At 44.1% G+C, this 18,078-nt stretch overlaps 1 protein-coding gene across 1 annotated transcript in view; it reads right to left on the bottom strand.

Moving 5' to 3' along the window:
* MAPKAPK3 (MAPK activated protein kinase 3) overlaps nt 1–12,343 on the bottom strand; it is a 104,636-nt gene extending 92,293 nt beyond the window's left edge. The window contains exons 1-2 of the mRNA XM_054977832.1: nt 12,208–12,343; nt 10,017–10,383 (exon numbers count right to left, since the gene is read on the bottom strand). Coding sequence (XP_054833807.1) covers nt 10,017–10,241 — 225 coding nt within the window. The 5' untranslated portion in view covers nt 10,242–10,383; nt 12,208–12,343. The remainder of the gene's footprint in view (nt 1–10,016; nt 10,384–12,207) is intronic.
* Between the last annotated feature and the right edge of the window lie 5,735 nt (nt 12,344–18,078).

The following is an 18,078-nucleotide window of genomic DNA, read 5'->3' as shown; positions in this document are numbered from 1 at the left end:
CTAAACCGGGGACAGGGAGGTTGTGGGTGGTGCGGGGAGGTCTAGTGTTGGGGGACAATTTTTATCAAATCAGCCCTGCGCGGGGGCATTCACTTCCTTCTTGTGCCGGGAATGATGTCATTCTTGGTACAACAAGGAAGTCCTCTGGAGCATGCAAGAGTGTGCTCTGGAGCTCTAAGACCCGTTCCCTGCACCTTTCCCTCCATTGGCCAGGTAAGTAGGGGGGGCTGAGGTCGGGAGCAGGGGATCCTCCACTCGTACGAGGGAAATGGGATCCCTAGGGAATCCCTTCATGCAGAAGGAATGCCAGTTGTCCTGCCTTGCTAAAGCTGGTGGTGACACAAGTTGCCATACTTCATTGGACAGTATAAAGGGGCCACTTTGCTAAGTAGGTTTGATATTTAGTTTGTCTTTCTAATATCTGATGTATTAGTTAATTCTTATTCAGCTCACTGTATTTCCCAGGTTCAAAAAAAGATATACATACAAAAGGAGATAATTTCTATGCTGGAAAAAAAGAGTAGGCATCTCCTCCTGTATTTTTATATGACTGCTGGAACATATTACAGTCTAGCAGGAATAACCTACAAAAATAGTTGTATTGGTTCCTGGACATCACCTTGTTTTGTTATGAACCAGCTTTCTTTCTTTCTTTCTTTCTTTCTTTCTTTCTTTCTTTCTTTCTTTCTTTCTTTCTTTCTTTCTTTCTTTCTTTCTTTCTTTCTTTCTTTCTTTCTTTCTTTCTTTCTTTCTTTCTTTCTTTCTTTCTTTCGCTGTCAAGTGGTAGCCAATATGGGGTTCTCATAGCATTTTCAAGGCAAAAATGTTTAGAGGTGGTTTACCATTGCCTGCTTCTATGTGGCAAGCAACCCAGTTTGTATCGGCACCCACACAAGAAGCAGGCCACACGCTAGATCTGATCTTCGGGATGGGATTGGATGTGGTTCTGGATAAAGCAGAGTTGGTGCCATGGTCAGACCACGCGGTTCTGAAGGCCTGGCTGGGCGTGCCACCCCCCCTGCAAGGGCGGTGAGCAAATTTATGCTCACCCGCGGAGACTTATGGACCCAATTGGGTTCCAGAATGCTCTGCGGGAACCAATGCTCCACGGTGGTTCATTAGATGAGCTAGTGGAGGGCTGGCAAGTCCGGCTCTCTGAGGCCATCGATGAAATCGCCCCCCGTCGTCCTCTTCGCTGCCGGAATCGCCAGGCTCCTTGGTATACAGAGGAGCTGCAGCAACAGAAACGGGAGCTAAGACGACTTGAACGCGTGTGGCGGCGATCTCGTGACGAGGAAGCAAGAACATCTTATAGGCTGTTTATGAAGTCCTATGAGATGGCGGTGAAAGCTGTGAAGAAAGAATATTATGCAGCTTCCATCACATCAGCTAGCTCACGCCCGGCTAAATTATTTAATGTGGCCCGTTCATTGGTCTCCCAATCAGGTGGAGACCATCAAAAGTTGAATTTGGAGATAAGCTGTGAGGCTTTTGCGAGCTTTTTTACTGATAAGATCTTGCTTCTCCACCGCGACTTACCAGCCACAGTTGATACAGTAAATGAACTAGAGGCCCCTTGGCCGTCTTCAGGACCCATATTAGATCATTTCAGCCCTCTTTTCGGGGAAGAGGTGGACAGGATTCTGCAGGTGGTACAGCCTACCACGTGCCCCTTGGACCCATGCCCGTCATGGCTGGTGAAAGCCAGTGTTGACGGGCTTCGGGATTCCTTGGAGGCGATTATAAACCTTTCCTTGAGCTCTGGGGTTTTTCCCAAGGCGCTGAAGGAAGCTGTGGTACGGCCTCTTCTGAAGAAATCATCATTAGATCCTGCTGACCTGCTCAATTACCGACCGGTTTCCAACCTTCCATTTTTGGGGAAGGTGATTGAGCGGGCGGCAGAGAAGCAACTGCAGAATTTCCTGAAGGAGACCTCGGCCCTAGACCCCTTCCAGTCGGGTTTCCGCCTGGGACATGGTGTCGAGACATTGCTGGTCGCCCTCACAGACGATCTCCGCAGACATCTGGATCAGGGCGGATCAGCACTGCTGTCAGCAGCGTTTGATACGTTTGATCATGAGCTTTTGACCCAACGCCTTGCCGATGTGGGGATTCAGGGGACAGCACTGCAGTGGCTGGTCTCCTTTCTCCATGATCGGGGACAGAGGGTGGAGCTTGGGGAGAGAGTGTCATCTCGTAGGCCACTGGTATGTGGTGTGCCACAGGGAGCGATACTCTCTCCATTATTGTTTAATATCTATATGCGCCCCCTCGCCCGGCTGGTGCGGAGTTTCGGCCTTGGGTGTCACCAATATGCGGATGACACCCAGCTTTATCTGCTGTTGGACGGGCGGCCTGGATCAGCCCCTGATGCCCTGGAGCGTGCTTTTGAGGCTGTGACTGGTTGGTTGAGACAAAGTCGGCTGAAATTGAATCCCACGAAGACGGAGGTCCTGTATGTGGGTCGTGGGGAGATGGCTTTGGGACCCCGGCTTCCTACACTTGATGGGGCAGTACTTACACTGGCCTCGAGAGTTAGGAGCCTGGGGGTGATTCTGGATTCCTCCCTGAAGATGGAGGACCAGATCACTGCAATTGCCAGGTCTTCCTTTTATCATCTTCGGCAGGCCAGGCAGCTTGCCCCTTATTTGTCTCCCCATGACTTGACTACAGTGGTCCAAGCAATGGTCACCTCTAGGTTGGATTACTGTAACGCGCTCTACGTTGGGCTTCCCATGGGCCTGATCCGGTGGTTACAGCTGGTACAGAATGCAGCAGCGCGGGTCATTGCTGGAGCACCGGTGTGGGAGCATATTACACCGGTGCTACACCAGCTGCATTGGCTGCCAGTGAAGTACCGAATCAGGTTCAAGGTTTTGGTGTTAACCTACAAAGCCCTACGCAGATTGGGACCAACATATCTGAGGGACTGTCTCTCACCTTATGAGCCCCAGAGGACTCTCCACTCTAGTGGAAAACATCTTTTAAGTGTCCCTGGCCCTAGGGAGGCCCGCCTGGTGTCGACCAGGGCCAGGGCCTTTTCAGTCCTGGCCCCGGCCTGGTGGAATGCTCTGTCTTGCGAGACAAGGGCCCGGCAAGATTTGCTTGCATTTCGCCGGGCCTGTAAGACAGAGCTATTCCACCAGGCATATGGTTGATGCCGGGCAGTGCCCCCCCCCTGTGGAGGGGGGGTTAAACCATCGCCCCTATGCAAACACAGAGGCATGTATGAACTACTGTGCAGTATGAACTGTAATATTTAATGCTTTTAAATGTTTTTAATGTATTATTTAACGCTTTTAAATGTTTTTAATGGTTGGGTGATGTTTGTATTTGTTATCCGCCCTGAGACTGCGAAAGCGGGGAGGGCGGAATATAAATATAATAAATTAAATTAAATTAAATTTAAATTAAACCCTAAAATTCCTTGGTGGTCTCCAATCTAAGTACTAATCAGGGCTGACCCTTAGCTTCTGAGATGTAATAAAATTGGGCTATCCAGTTCAGGGGTCCTCTGTTATTTTAAACTCATACATTTTTTTCTGTTCAGAAACACTGCCACTCAGATAACTTGGCTTATGAACAAGTAAGCAGTTTGCATTTTCTATACCTAAGGGAGCAGCGTGTGTGGCATTTCAGTTAAATGGAAACAAAGTTGACAACACTTCTAAGTAGTACACAAGAAATTACTATCTGTATGCCAAGTAAACTAAATGAAACCACTTCACACTTCAGGAATATAACTAAAGTCACCACTATAAAGTTCCTTCAGTGTATTGGGGAGGCTGCATTTTACATTCCCAGACTAGATTAGTAAAAATTTTAAGTAGGTATACTAGAAGGAATACATTATAGGAAACAATGACCTACCAATTACAATGTTCAGTGGCTGAATAACATATGGTTCTGTGACTGTTTCTGCCCATTAAAGGCCTTTCATATCAAGTACTTCAGTAAAAAATTCCTTCCATTGAGAAATCTATCCACATCCAGACTGTTCCATGTTTATTTCCACAGTGAAAGACAGTTTGCTGGCAAAGAGGAACTATCTGCCATGACCAGAAAAGCTTTGATGGGGAGACTCTGGTGATGCTGGAAGCGTACTGTGAGCACTCTCAGCAATGGATATTGCCAAACTGGTTTTTTAAAAAGCTTATTATGCAGTAAATACAGCATAGTGTTGTATATAAAGTTGACCTCATCATACCTTTACAAATCCTACCTGATGAATATTCAGAGAATAATTAAAAACATTTTGAATTATTCTTGCTAATCATATGCCCTTACTAACAGTTTGTTCTTCTCCATTGCTGCCCACTTTACAACATTTCATCTCTGTATTTGGAATTATGCTTGTTTGCCTATTGTACTGTTTACTGAATGTCCTAGCCATTGATCATATTGACTTACACAGTGTAATCCACCTTGAGTCTCTGAGAACGATGGAATATATATGCATCTTGCATATCCTTCTGTAACTCCCTACTTTATCTACTTGCATTTGTTAAACCTACTTTGCCTATTTATTATCAGTTAAGAGTGGCCTCCAATCATTACAACTGAACTGATTACTCTTTTTATTAGAATGTGTTTTAAACTGGCTTCTCTTCATAACATCCCCCTCCCCTTTTCAGGTATGAATATAAAAGCATCAACTTAATGGATATGCATTAAGTAAGCTCTGACTCACAAACACTAATGCTGGAATTAAGTTTGTTGGTCTTTCTAATGCCACTGAATTCTTGTTTTATTTTGCTGCTACATACTCAACACGGCCTGGTAGAAGGTCCAAGTTGGGGGCTGAAGTATGAGCACATCAGAAAACTGGAAGGCATAAAAAGAATCCACACTGCTGCCTTACTCACTTGTGAAACTAGAAGCAGTCAATTGTTCATGTATTCTGGTAGGAAGAGAATACAAAAATTGAGAAATAGTTGCAAGACAGAACTGTTGTCCTCACCTCCCAATGTAACCAGTTGCCTTTAAAGATTCAGGTTCATTTTTTAACCTTTATAAAATGATCAATATGATGTTCTGAAATAATGCTGCAAAAAACAATAAAATGTTCTTTTCAAAATACAATTTTAAAATTCTCTATTTTATCTCCTACCTAATGGCTTGCAAACACTGTTTCAAAACACATTAAACCACATTCTTTCATTGCTTTTAAATCTCAGTCACCAGTGTTTAAAATATTTTAGATGAATGTGATTAGCAATAGGACTAATACTCCCAACATAGTTCAAGTTAAATTGACATTAAAACATGTATATGCACGTTAAATCATGTATTTCAATTACCAGGAAGCACATCATCAATCAAATGCAATGTAGCCTCCATTAAAAAAAAAACTCAAGGATTACTTGGAAGATCCAGTTCTCTGGCCTAGTTTTCAGCAAGTGACAAGATAAACCTGTTTCTAAACTGTACCAATTACAATTGGTAACTAACATAACTGAGTGCTTCTTAATACAAATAATTTCATCCTTGCCAAAAAACTAAAAAGTCAGGGACAAGACTTTGGTAGTATAACAAACCGCAGCAGTATTTTTCTGAACAATGAGAAACAAGTTACCTTTAAAAAAAAATTACAGTAAATTGTCTAGAAATGCCCTCTAGCACTCAAATGTTACATGACCAGTTCAGCCTGCAGCATAACCAGATAATCCTATTTAATGAACATTATTTATTATTTATTTATTACATTTTCTGCCCACAGAAGGCCACCAAGGAAGCTAAGAAATTAAAACATACAAATAAAAATCTCATCTTAAAATCCATTAAAACCAGCACACAAATACATCTTTAAAACATTTTAAAACCAGAGCTTAAAATAAATACAAAATATAAAAAAATTAAAACATTGCAGAGGAAGTATCTTTGAGGGAATGCCAAGTGAAACAAAAAAGTCTTCATCCACTGATGGAAGATGGCAACAGATGGGAAAGTTGAATCTCCCTGAACAGTTCCAGAGTTTTGGTGCCACTACTGAGAAGGTCCTCCCTCAGGTTGCCACCTGCCTAATCTCAGAAGGTGGGGAAACTTGAAGCAGGTCCTCCAAAGATAAGACTGGTAAGGAAGTAGGCGATCTTTCAATGTGTTGGACCCAAACCATATAGGGCTTTAAATATCAGTACCAACACCTTGAATTCTGCCTGAAAACAGATAGAGAGCCAGTGTAGATAGGCCATGGTAAAAGGCACCCCTGGCCCCAGCTGCCACCTGCTTAACCAGCAGTAGGCCCGGGTGCAAGAGCATCCCCAAATTACAGATCTGATCCTTTAAAGGGAGAGATCAAGATGGGTAGCCGTGTTAGTTTGTCTGTAGCAGCAGAAAAGAGCAAGAGTCCAGTAGTACCTATAAGACTAACAACATTTGTGGTAGGGGATGAGCTTTTGTGAATCACAGCTCACTTCTTCAAGTATTTGAAGATGCTCATATCCTACCACAAATTTTGTTAGTCTTGAAGGGGAGGGTAACATGAATGCAAAATGGGTTATATTTACAAAGTGCTACATTCAAAACAAACTTGAAATATACGAGATTCTAGATACTAGATCTAGTATGAGAAATATTGGGGCAGGGTGGGGCGGGAGGACCAAAAGAAACAAACCTGTGTTTCCAGAACACCCAGATATGCCCAGGGATGCGAGTATATTTGTTAGAATTTTGCCCCTACAGGTTTAAATTAGTTTCAAATAATTCATCCATACATGGCATTATATGTCAATTTCAACTGAAAAAATATTTGAAGACAAAAATTGACAAGGATTGAACCACCCTTTATTAATTGAAGTTACATAATAGGGAATACAAGAAACAGAGCCAGTGCCAATATTTTAGCCAGCTAGTTCAAATCAGTGTAGACACACCGGAAGAGAGATCCACTACCTCAAATGAATCACTAGGCTGAAATAGTTTCTTGTTCTCCAAAGATCCTCCTCTGTTTTGGCAAATGTGGCAAAACAAAACAAATCATGGAGGTGCACAGAGATACTCATCTTTGCAATCTAATTAGAAGTGTTCTTGAAGGCCTACTCTTCTATAACTTTAGTCCATTAAACCTAGGTCTTGCCCTCTAAAGTGGCACAAATGTATTAAAAATTGTTATTGTGTCCCCATTCATTCTTCTCTTCCCCATGCTAAACATAACTAGTTCCCTCAACCTTTTCTTATAGCATTTATTTTCCAGATCCCTGACCACCTTTCTTTCTACTCTCTGAACCTGTTCCAAATTGCCTGAGCATAGTACTCCAGATGAGGTCTGGAACACAACAGAATTATTACTGCTTGTGACTTGGAGGTTATGAATTCTATTAATGCAACTTAAAGTCCCATTAGGCTGTGTCCAGGGACAAGCACCCCAAGTGCCCCAGACTTGCCCCAGACACCTTACCTGAAGACCAATGGCACCCCAGCTGCAGGCACAGAGAGCCCAGGGGAGGTGACTCAGCTCCAGCGAGCAGAGAGTGAGGGGGGAAAGGAGCCAGCCAGGGAGGCCTGCCAGGAACATGCTGCCCAACCAAGCCCCAAAGGGCAAGAAACACACATGCCTATCTAGGGTGCTGAGACCAGGACAGATGGACTAGAAGCCCCTGCCCAAGCCCTAGGGGGAACCAGCAGCAACCTCCACCCGGGGGAACTAGCCAGAACCCAGGAGGTCAGGGCAGCACTTTGTGAACAGCAGCAGAAGCAGCCAAGCCACATCACCTGGAAAGGCCCTGCCAGCCCCATCCTGCAGGAAAGGATAAGAGAGCAGGGAATAAGGGGAGGAGGAACACCTGAGGGTGCCACCAGATGGGTTACATCTAGCCCCACCCTGCAAGAAAGGAGAGCAGGGAGAGATTGGGATAAGGAAACACCTGAGGGCATACCCAGCTGGAGAGCATCAGGGATAGAGCAGAGCCTGGGAGGAAGGGAGGGGGAAGTTGGGAGAAGCTCTATAAAGGCAGGCTCAGTAGGGAGCTCATGGTAAGTTGTGTAGGAGCTTGGTGGCATTTAGGAGAATGTGAGAGAGAAGCTGGAAGAAGTAGGTGTGAGAGAGAGGAAGAACAAGCCCAGAGGAGGGTGGAGGCTTTGGAAGGCAAGGAGAAAGTGGAGGCAGCCAGGACTCTGTGAGGTTGAGCAGGCCTGCGAGTGGACTGAGAGGAAGTGAGGGTGATAGATATACCCCACAGAGCAAGAACCTGCACTGTCCCTGACAGCTTCCCAGAATCAAGGTCAGGTGTGCCAACACCCAGCATTGTGGTGCCCATGGCAGAACCGGACAGTCTGTTTTTGTAGCTGCAAACTGCTGATATGTTCAATTTGTAATCAATTGCAATTCCCAAGTCCTTTTTGCACATGCGTCTGATAACCCAAGTATCCCCCATCCTATATGTTTGATTAAATGCAGAAGTTTAAATATTTGTCTGCTCAGTTTCATTAATTTCAAGCCAGCTTTCCAACCTATCAAAGTCAGTTTTCATTTTATTTCTGTCTTCTAAATGTTACCTATCTTTTCTAGTTGTTTCATCTGCAATCTAAGGATTCCCCCTTCATCCAGTTTCTCTGGTAAATTTTTTGAAGCATGCTAGGCTTGGTTCAAAGCCTTGTGTCACCCCATTAACAACCTCCCTCCTGACTGACAACGTGCCATTAGTGAGCATAGCAGGTATGGTTTGTCCATCAATTGTGAATCTTTCCCCTGCCTCCTCACTACCAGTCTAGGCAAACCAAAGTATTACACTAGTGCTACATACCTTTGTGGTATGTGCATATATCCATATGGTGCTATCAAGCTAGATTATGCTGTAGTGTTCAATCAACACCCTCTTATGGCTCTCACAAGAACGGTTGGTTGGCCTAGCCAGTCAGTCATGTTTGTTTCACCATCCATGTTTATTCACTAGTATTAATGTATCATATAAAAGGATGTTTGCTTTCTCTATAATTAAGGTGATCATAATTGTCCTAAATACCATACACTAAAAATGCTTTCAAAAGTTTTTTTTAAAAAAACACCCTTTGCCAGTCTTTCATTACTTACTGTCAAGAAAAAAGATGCTTTAAAACATGGCAATCAATTTCCAGTTTCTTGGGATGGATTAATAATCCACAGGCTCCACAAATTTATGCCCTCTCCAGAGGAAATTAGTTAAATGTTAAGTACCACAAAGTTAATAATGTTAGAAAAAAATATCGGCAGCACTTGCTATAATGCACCAATAAAATATCTATTAACTCAGTTTTACCAGGTAAGGTTGGGCAGAGATCCATTAGCTTGCACAATATTAGCCTTGCTGTTAATCCACGTTAAAGCGATTATGAAGAGGTACCTTGTCAGCTTCCAGCTCAGACCTCTTGAACTGCTTAAACTCTGAATTAATCGAGCTTCAGCAGGGCGAAGGCTCCAGAAGGGGAGACACCAGAGCCGGCAGCGATCACTCTGGAGGGGACGGATTCTCTCACGGTCCTCCACCACCTCTGGTGTTTCCCCTTCCAGAGGCTTGGTTAATTCAGAGTTTTAAGCAGCGAGGGTGGTAGGGTAAAAGCTCCGGATGGGGAAACAGTCCAGCATACCAGAGGTGGTAGAGGACTGTGAGAGAATCTGTTGACTTCGGAGTGATCTCCGCCGGCTCGGTCTTTCAAAACTACAATTCCTGGCTAACATTGCGTCTCCTGTCACTTGACAAACACACTCTCAGGCATCTCATGTAGAGAGAGTCTCAGGCAATGATTTCCTACCTCACTACTATGTAGCATCAGTATTCAAATCACTATCTGACTCACTGGGAGCGGAGAGGGAGAGATATGAAGCATATTTTTGCCTACGTACAGGAGCAAAACAATTTTTACAATTAGTAATTTAAAACACTAATTCAAGGACTGTTTGGAGAAACCTTACAAATTTGGAACAAGGTTTCTCTACTTGTAGTCCAGACTTTCTAATTCAAACCTTTCAACAACATTCAGCCTTCAACACAGAACACAGCTGTTGTCTGATCTCAAAATTCAAAAAGAAAAAGGAACCATACCTTCAAAGCACATTTCTGTCCTTTCTCTTTGTGAAAGCATTCCAGTACTTTGCCATTAATGCCTAAGCCCAGCACCCGCTTAGAGATTTTATAGTCATCTGTAACTGCATGTTTCTTTATTTCCCCCTTGACAGGGACAGCTCCACTAGGCAAAGGTCTTGTGTTGCTTTTGCTGTCCTCATGATTCTCCAGTGGGGGTCCTTCCTGATTTGTGCTTTGTTCCATAGCAAGTTCCAACTTTAGAAAAAGTGGTTGCCAGTTTCCCCGAGTTTATTGGGGAATTTCTTCAGAAACATATTCCCATCAAGTAGTTGAAAGCAAACAGAGTAGCTCTGGTCCATTTCCTGGGATTTCACTAAAAAATCTCCTAATAAAAAAAACAAGTATTATTTAATTACAAAGACATGGATTGAAGAGCTATTACTGATATTCTCCTATGCTGCGGGACATCCAAATGCTTAGAAAATTCATTCAAATAAAAGGCAAACTTAAGGTCTGACGCCAACTTTTTTTCTGGCTGGGTGCCTGTACTTTTAACAAAATAAAACGTAAGTCCAACAGTTCCTTAAAAACTAACAAAACTGATTTCAGCATGATATTTTCTGAACTAGAATTTACCATTGGATGCATTAAATTTTTAAGTGTTGCCCAACAAGCAAAAATTCCACAGGTACAGTATTTCCCATCCTTGTCAGGTAAGCATTTCTATCTTGCAACTGTCAAAAGGCACAGGCACTTCCACAATAAAAGGCAATTCTACTTTAACCTAAACTTATGTTTTAAATAATATTTAGAAGAAACAAAAATTAATGTTACAGTTTTAAAACTGGTTTAAAAAGACTATCTGAGCATTTGTTTGGGGGAATTTGAATGAGTTTTGCAGTCACTTAGTACTGGTGAATCATCTCCATGATGACAGGATTCAGGGCAAGAACCCAAAGTAATGGGTCCTCCAGACTGAAGATATTAATATGTTTCATGTATGCTGAATCATTGCACCCAGTAAGGTTTAAAATGGGCTTGGAGACTAAGTCAGTTCCTAGCAATGATCTGCATGGGAAGCACAGAAATAGCAGCACCAATTCCCACTATGCCAAGGAAGCTCGCTGGGTGACCTTAGACCAGTATACACTATCGCCCTAATTTACCCTAACAAGGTTGTGAGAATAAAATGGAGATGGGGGGGGGGATGTTGTAAGCAATTTTGGGTCCCCGTTACAGAGAAAAATGAGGTACAACTAAAATAAAAACATAATTTTTTTTTGTATTCACTTGATGTCAGGTGGTTTTGCTTAGAAAACATCACTTTTTAAAACTCTTGTAGGATTTAATACTGAGACATCTCAAATAAAAACATGTGCAGGGTATTCTTCTCTGAACAGTAACTAACCACAAACTGACCCTTCTCAGTGAACATGGGTGTGTGTGTGTGTGTGTGTGTGTGTGTTTTCAAGACGTGTGTGTGTGTGTTTTTCAAGACATTTCTACAAACAGAGATGCTCCCAGCTGGAGCATCTCTGTTTGTAGAAATTAGTCACTGACACTATACATTATTTATAACACCCTTTAAAGTGACTGAGAAAGCTAAAACAGAAGTTTTATGAGTTAACAAACTAGATTTTACATTCTGTCCCTTTAAGCCTCTCCTATATATAAAATGCCTTGCATGAGTTACTAGTACTCCTGAAAAGAGCAAAAGATTCCAGTAACCTGTCTTTCCTGGAAAACAAGTGGCTTGAAAACAAATTTGTTCCAAGCCCAGGTACAGTAGCCATGTTTAGACCCTAAAGACCTCTCATTCACCCCAGATGCTGTTTTACCCCTCTCAGAGTTATACCGACGAGACAAAAACTACACCTGGTAACGTTTTCCCTGCTAAACTTAAAAATGAGTATCCCTTCAAGTTCAGAATCCTCAGCCCAGGTGGGCTAACTCTAACGCAGCCAAATGAAGCGATATATGGTAAGACAGACTTCCTAAGCCAGCTCCTAAACAACCACTTGTGCGCAGAAAAAGACTGGCAGAAAATTAGACCACCCCCCTCCAGTCTCAGAACAAAGAGCGCGCCAAAAATCGCAGCTGGGACCCAAGGGGCTCTGACTGCAGGTGTGCCAGAGCTGAGAAACCGGAGGCGGGTTAAAGCGTGGGAAACCAGCAGGTGAAGCTTCCGCAGGGGAGGGGGAAATGTTACCTGCGCTGGGCGCATGCTCCTCGCAGGGGGTCGCTTTACTGTTCCTTCAAATGAGTAGCAAAAGGGGGGGGACAGCCATAGATGAATTGCAAAGTACGGGCCCAGCCAAGGCTCTGCCCCAGCCGAAGAGGGCAGGTTCAGGCAGCCGCGCATGTAATTCCCCGCCCCGGCCCAACCCGGTCCCAGTACAGTCACCCGCCGCGCGGGTGGGGCGAGTGTGCGGGCGGCGCGGGGGGGGGGGCGGGCGTGCTGAGGGACACCTGGCTGGAAGCGAGCAGGGCAAAGCAGGGAGGCTGAGAGCTTCTCCAGGAGGTGGGGCTGGGCGAGACAGAACCCCGACAACAAACGCTTCTTCTCCCAGCTATTGAGGCGGCTGTTGCAAGTAACGAAGGGAAACCTTGGCAGCGTCGCCTTGGCAGCCATTCACAAGGCTGGTGGCGCCTAAGTGTCCAGCTAGGTAGCCGAGAAGCGGCGGCAGTGCCAGGCCCTTTCTCCTAATGTAACTGGTCTGCAAGCTAAAAGGACGGACTAGCGAAGAGGAAAGCTCTTTTTCAAAAAAACAAAAGTGCCAAGAACCCCGCCATTTTCGTGCCAAGGGCCCCAGCTTTTTAACTTCGGGCGTAGGGTGTAAATGCGCAAAACGGGACCAAAGTATTGTGACAAGCCTCAGAGCACGGAAGGCAGGCGAAGGTACACTCTAGAAACGAAGTAAAGAACAAAACAGCTTTCCTTTGTTTGCGTGTGCCCCTGACATGTCATGGAGGAATGCACTAGTGAAGGAAAAAATAGCTGCTTTGTTTCCTGATTTTGGGAAGAAAGTAAAACCAGGATCCACACGGATCCTCGCGGATCCTATGGTTTTTTAAATAGGAAAAACACAAATGAAACATCAAATCACATATCACAGCCAGGTCCACAGATTGAAATATAAAAAACACAGATCCAAAAATATTTGGCCCTGCCACTGTAAAAAAACGTGAATCTGAGACACGGATCCTCATGAATTCATATGATTTTTACATTGAAACAAAACAAAAAGGCTGTCATATTTTAGATCATGTCCCAGGCTACAGAGAGCAACAAAACAATCATGCATTCACGAATTCGTGGTGCTGCCACGGAACAAAAGCTAAAAAAGCATGAATCCTCACGGATCCTCTTGATTTTTAAATGGGGCCATGCAAAATCCACCATACAATACTAGATCAGGTCCATTGGCACAAATGAGAACCCAAAACTCAGCCATCCACCTCCTCGTGGCACCGCCATGAAGAAAAAACACATGCTAAAAAGCCACGGATCCTCTTGGATCCTCTTGATTTTTACATGGGGTCACCCAAAAAACACCATACAATACTAGATCATGTCAATTGCCACAAATGGGACCAAAAATTCAGCCATCTACTGCTTCGTGGCACTGCCATGGGGCAAAAACATGGTTCAAAAGCACGGATCTTCACGGATCTTCTTGATTTTTACGTGGGGTCATCCAAAATCCACCATAGAATACTTGATCATGTCCATTGCCTCAAATGGGACCCAAAAAAACAGCCATTCACCTCTGCGTGGCACTGCCACGGGGCAAAAACATGGTTCAAAAGCATGGATCCTCACAGATCGTCTTGATTTTTAAATGGGGCCATGCAAAATCCACCATACCATACTAGATCAGGTCCATTGGCACAAATGAGACCCAAAAATTCAGCCATCCACCTCTTCGTGGCACCGCTATGAAGAAAAAACATGCTAAAAAGCCACGGATCCTCATGGATCCTCTTGATTTTTACATGGGGTCACCCAAAATCCACCATGCAATACTCAATCATGTCCATTGCCACAAAAAGGACCCAAAAAAACAGCCGTCCACCCCTGCGTGGCACCGTCACGGGGCAAAAACTTGGTTCAAAAGCACGGATCCTCTCGGATCGTCTTGATTTTTACGTGGGGTCATCCAATATCCACCATAGAATACCTGATCATGTCCGTTGCCAAAAATGGGACCCAAAGATTAAGCTGTCCACCCCTTCGTGGCACCGCCATGGGGCAAAACATGTTTCAAAAGCACGGATCCTCATGGATCCTCTTGATTTTTCAATGGGGCCATGCAAAATCCACCATACAATACTAGATCATGTCTAATGACACAAATGGGCTCAGAAAAACTATCCGTCCACCACTTTGTGGCACCACCACAGGGCAAAAACATGTTTCAAAAGCACGGATCCTCATGGATCCTCTTTATTTTTCAATGGGGCCATGCAAAATCCACCATACAATACTAGATCAGGTCCATTGGCACAAATGAGACCCAAAAATTCAGCCATCCACCTCTTCGTGGCACCACCATGAAGAAAAAAACATGCTAAAAAGCCACGGATCCTCATGGATCCTCTTGATTTTTACATGGGGTAACCCAAAATTCACCATACAATACTCAATCATGTCCATTGTCACAAAAGGGACCCAAAACAACAGCAGTCCACCGCTGTGTGGCACTGCCACAGGGCAAAATCGTTTCAAAAGCACGGATCTTCACGGATTTTCTTGATTTTTACGTGGGGTCATGCAAAATCCACCATACAATACTAGATCAGGTCCATTGGCACAAATGAGACCCAAAAATTCAGCCATCCACCTCTTCGTGGCACCACCATGAAGAAAAAAACATGCTAAAAAGCCACGGATCCTCATGGATCCTCTTGATTTTTACATGGGGTAACCCAAAATTCACCATACAATACTCAATCATGTCCATTGTCACAAAAGGGACCCAAAACAACAGCAGTCCACCGCTGTGTGGCACTGCCACAGGGCAAAATCGTTTCAAAAGCACGGATCTTCACGGATTTTCTTGATTTTTACGTGGGGTCATCCAAAATCCACCATACAATACTTGATCATGTCCATTGCCTCAAAGGGAATCCAAAAAAACAGCCATCCACCTCTTCATGGCACCGCCATGAAGAAAAAACATGCTAAAAAGCACGGATCCTCAAGGATGCTCTTGATTGTTACATGGGGCCACCCGAAATACACCATACAATACTAGATCATGTCCAATGACACAAATGGGACCAGAAAAATCAGCCGTTCACTGCTTCGTGGCACCGCCACGGGGCAAAAACATGGTTCAAAAGCACGGATCCTCTCGGATCATCTTGATTTTTACGTGGGGTCATCCAAAGTCCAGCATACAGACCAAAACCATAATCATTGCTACAAATGGAACCAAAAAATTCAGCCATCCACAGATTTACGGCACTGCCACGGCAGAAAAAACTTGGTTCAAAAGCACAGATACTCATGGTTCCTCTTGATTTTTATATGGGGTGACCTAAAATCTACCATGCAGTCCCACTGGAGCCCAAGAATTGTTTTGAGGTGCTTGAGATGGTGATGGGGATGAGAGGAGAATTAGAACCACAAAAACCTGGAGGAGGGAGTGAAGAAGGCATGGGGCCACACGGAAATGGAAGAAAATGGAAGGTGGTAGTCATCAGGGACTCTCTGCTCAGGGGAATAGAACCATCATATGTCCAGGCCAAATCCCCTATGCTGAGAGATGTATTGCTTGCTGGGAGCCAGAATTCAGGATATTACAGACCGACTGCCAAAACTGATCAGACTGACTGATCAGTACCCATTTGTGCTGGTTCACGTGGGAACTAATAACATGGCCACGAATACCATTGCAAGATTTAAAGAGGACTATGAAGCTCTTAGAAGGCAGTTGAGGACAGTGGGGGCACAGGTAGTATTCTCTTCTTCCTGTCAAAGGAAGAGGAATGCAAAGGGAGCAAACCATACTCGAGGTGAATCCAACTCTCCAATTTTAGTAAAAAGCCTTTTTGAATAATTAGATTTTGCATTGTTTGCAGAAATCCAGGAGGGTGGTGGATCTTCTGACCTCCTCATGGGGGGCCATTCCACAGGGTTGGGGCCACCTCAGAGAAAGCCCTTGTAAAGGTAGATGATGATTTCACCCATGTACAGGCTGGCACCTGCATGAGACCCTGTTCGTATGAACAAAGCTGCGTGGGGAGTGAACTTGTCCCATAGATATGTTGGGACAAGGCTGTGAAGAGCTTTGTATGTGATAAACAATACCTTGAACTGAGCATGGTAGCTGATAGGTAGCCAATGGAGTGACTGAAAAATGGGGGTGATGTTCATACTCCTGCTCACTCAATCCTGACAGCCATCACACCGCAGCGTTTTGCACCAATCAGTCTCCTAGATAATTTGGATGGGAGACCTATATATAGTGTATCACAATAGTCAACTCTTGATGTTACCATAGCATGGATCCGGGTGGCCGGGTCGGCCATGTCAAGGATCCTCTGGATCCATGTCAGAGTACGCAACCATCTTCCAGGCTACATTGAAGTTGAAAAGGAAGGGTTTTTGCAACTGTCTTGACTTCTTGTTTTAGTAGTAGCACTGGATCCTAGGATCTTAATCATGTCTTCAAGGGTCAAATGAACAGCATCAAAGCATTACAACATGCTTCTAGATCTCTGCCTTCCCTACAAGCATCACTTCTGTCTTGTCAGAGTTCAATGTCAATTTGTTCATTTTTAGCCATTTTACTATAACTGTCAGGCAGTAATTCCAGATTTCAAATGAACCATGCGGGGACCTGGATAGCAAGATATAGAGTCAGGTGTCATTTGCATATTGGTGACATCCAACCCCATAGCTGTGAACGAGTTCTCCTAAAGGCCTTAAACAGAGGTTGAATAATATGGGAGATATGGTTGCTTCCATCTGAACCCTGGAAGATAGTTCCCATTCTGAAAATAGCTGGTCTTCCACAGCAACCCTTTGGGTCTGTCCCATGATAATCAATTTAAACCACTCCAAGTGACATATCACTTCTCCAGATACCTCAACAAGATGGCATAGCCTACTGTGACCAAAGATGCAAAGAGATCCAGAAGGAGCAATCAGGAGGCATGGCCATTGTCTATATGTAGCCAGAGAGATAATCCACCAACATTACTAAGTGCTGTCTCTGTCCCATGCCCTAATATGAATCCATATTGGAAAGTGTCTAGAGTGCTCAAGATTTCCAAGAACATCTGGAGTTGGTCAGCTACTGCTCTCTCAATCACTTTTTCCAGAAAGGGCAGATCAGAGACTGGTTAACAATTGGCCACATCATTTTTGGTCTAGGGATGGTTTTTTAATTGGTGGACAGATAACTGCCTGTTTGAGTGGTTGGGGAAAGATGCCCTGAGTTAATTATTGATTTGCAATAGACTCCAGTGATTCATTTATGTGGTCATTACTTGATTTTAACAGCCAAGATGGGCAAGGATTGGTAACACAAGTAGTAGCTTTCAAAGATGTCCTGATCCTGTTGATATCTGTCATTGTAATTGGTTCAAGGCAGTCCAAATGAAAGCAAGATGGTGCATTAAACATTTCTTACATTGCATCTGCATTGCGGCCAGCATCTAGATAAGAATGTATTCATGGTATTTTATCTGCAAAAAGGTTTGCAAAGGCTTTGCAGCTGATTGTGTGATCTTGGGTCTGTTAATTTACAGATTGAGTTAGGAGGTGTCTGGATATCTTAAATAACAGGGACGGCCATGAACCAACTGAACAGCTGACCAATTGCCCTAGAGGTCCGTCCAAGCAGAGCTTAGAGGCCAATATCTGAAACCAATCATTGCCTCGCAGCACTGATACGTGGATATCTGCTGCCAATGAATGTGGAGGCTCCATTCAGTCACCACGGCTCGTAGCTTCTCCTCCTTGAATCAGTCTAAGCCCCTTTGAGGCAATCTGTGCTCATGGCCATCACAACCTCCATTGAGAAGGATTCCTAGCACGTAATCATTATTGAACATACTGGGTCTCCGT

This window comes from Eublepharis macularius, chromosome 4 (assembly GCF_028583425.1).
Source record: "Eublepharis macularius isolate TG4126 chromosome 4, MPM_Emac_v1.0, whole genome shotgun sequence".
Classification (NCBI taxonomy): Eukaryota; Metazoa; Chordata; class Lepidosauria; order Squamata; family Eublepharidae; genus Eublepharis; species Eublepharis macularius.
The sequence above is the reverse complement of the archived record's forward strand: the minus strand, read 5'-3'. Positions and strand labels throughout refer to the sequence as shown.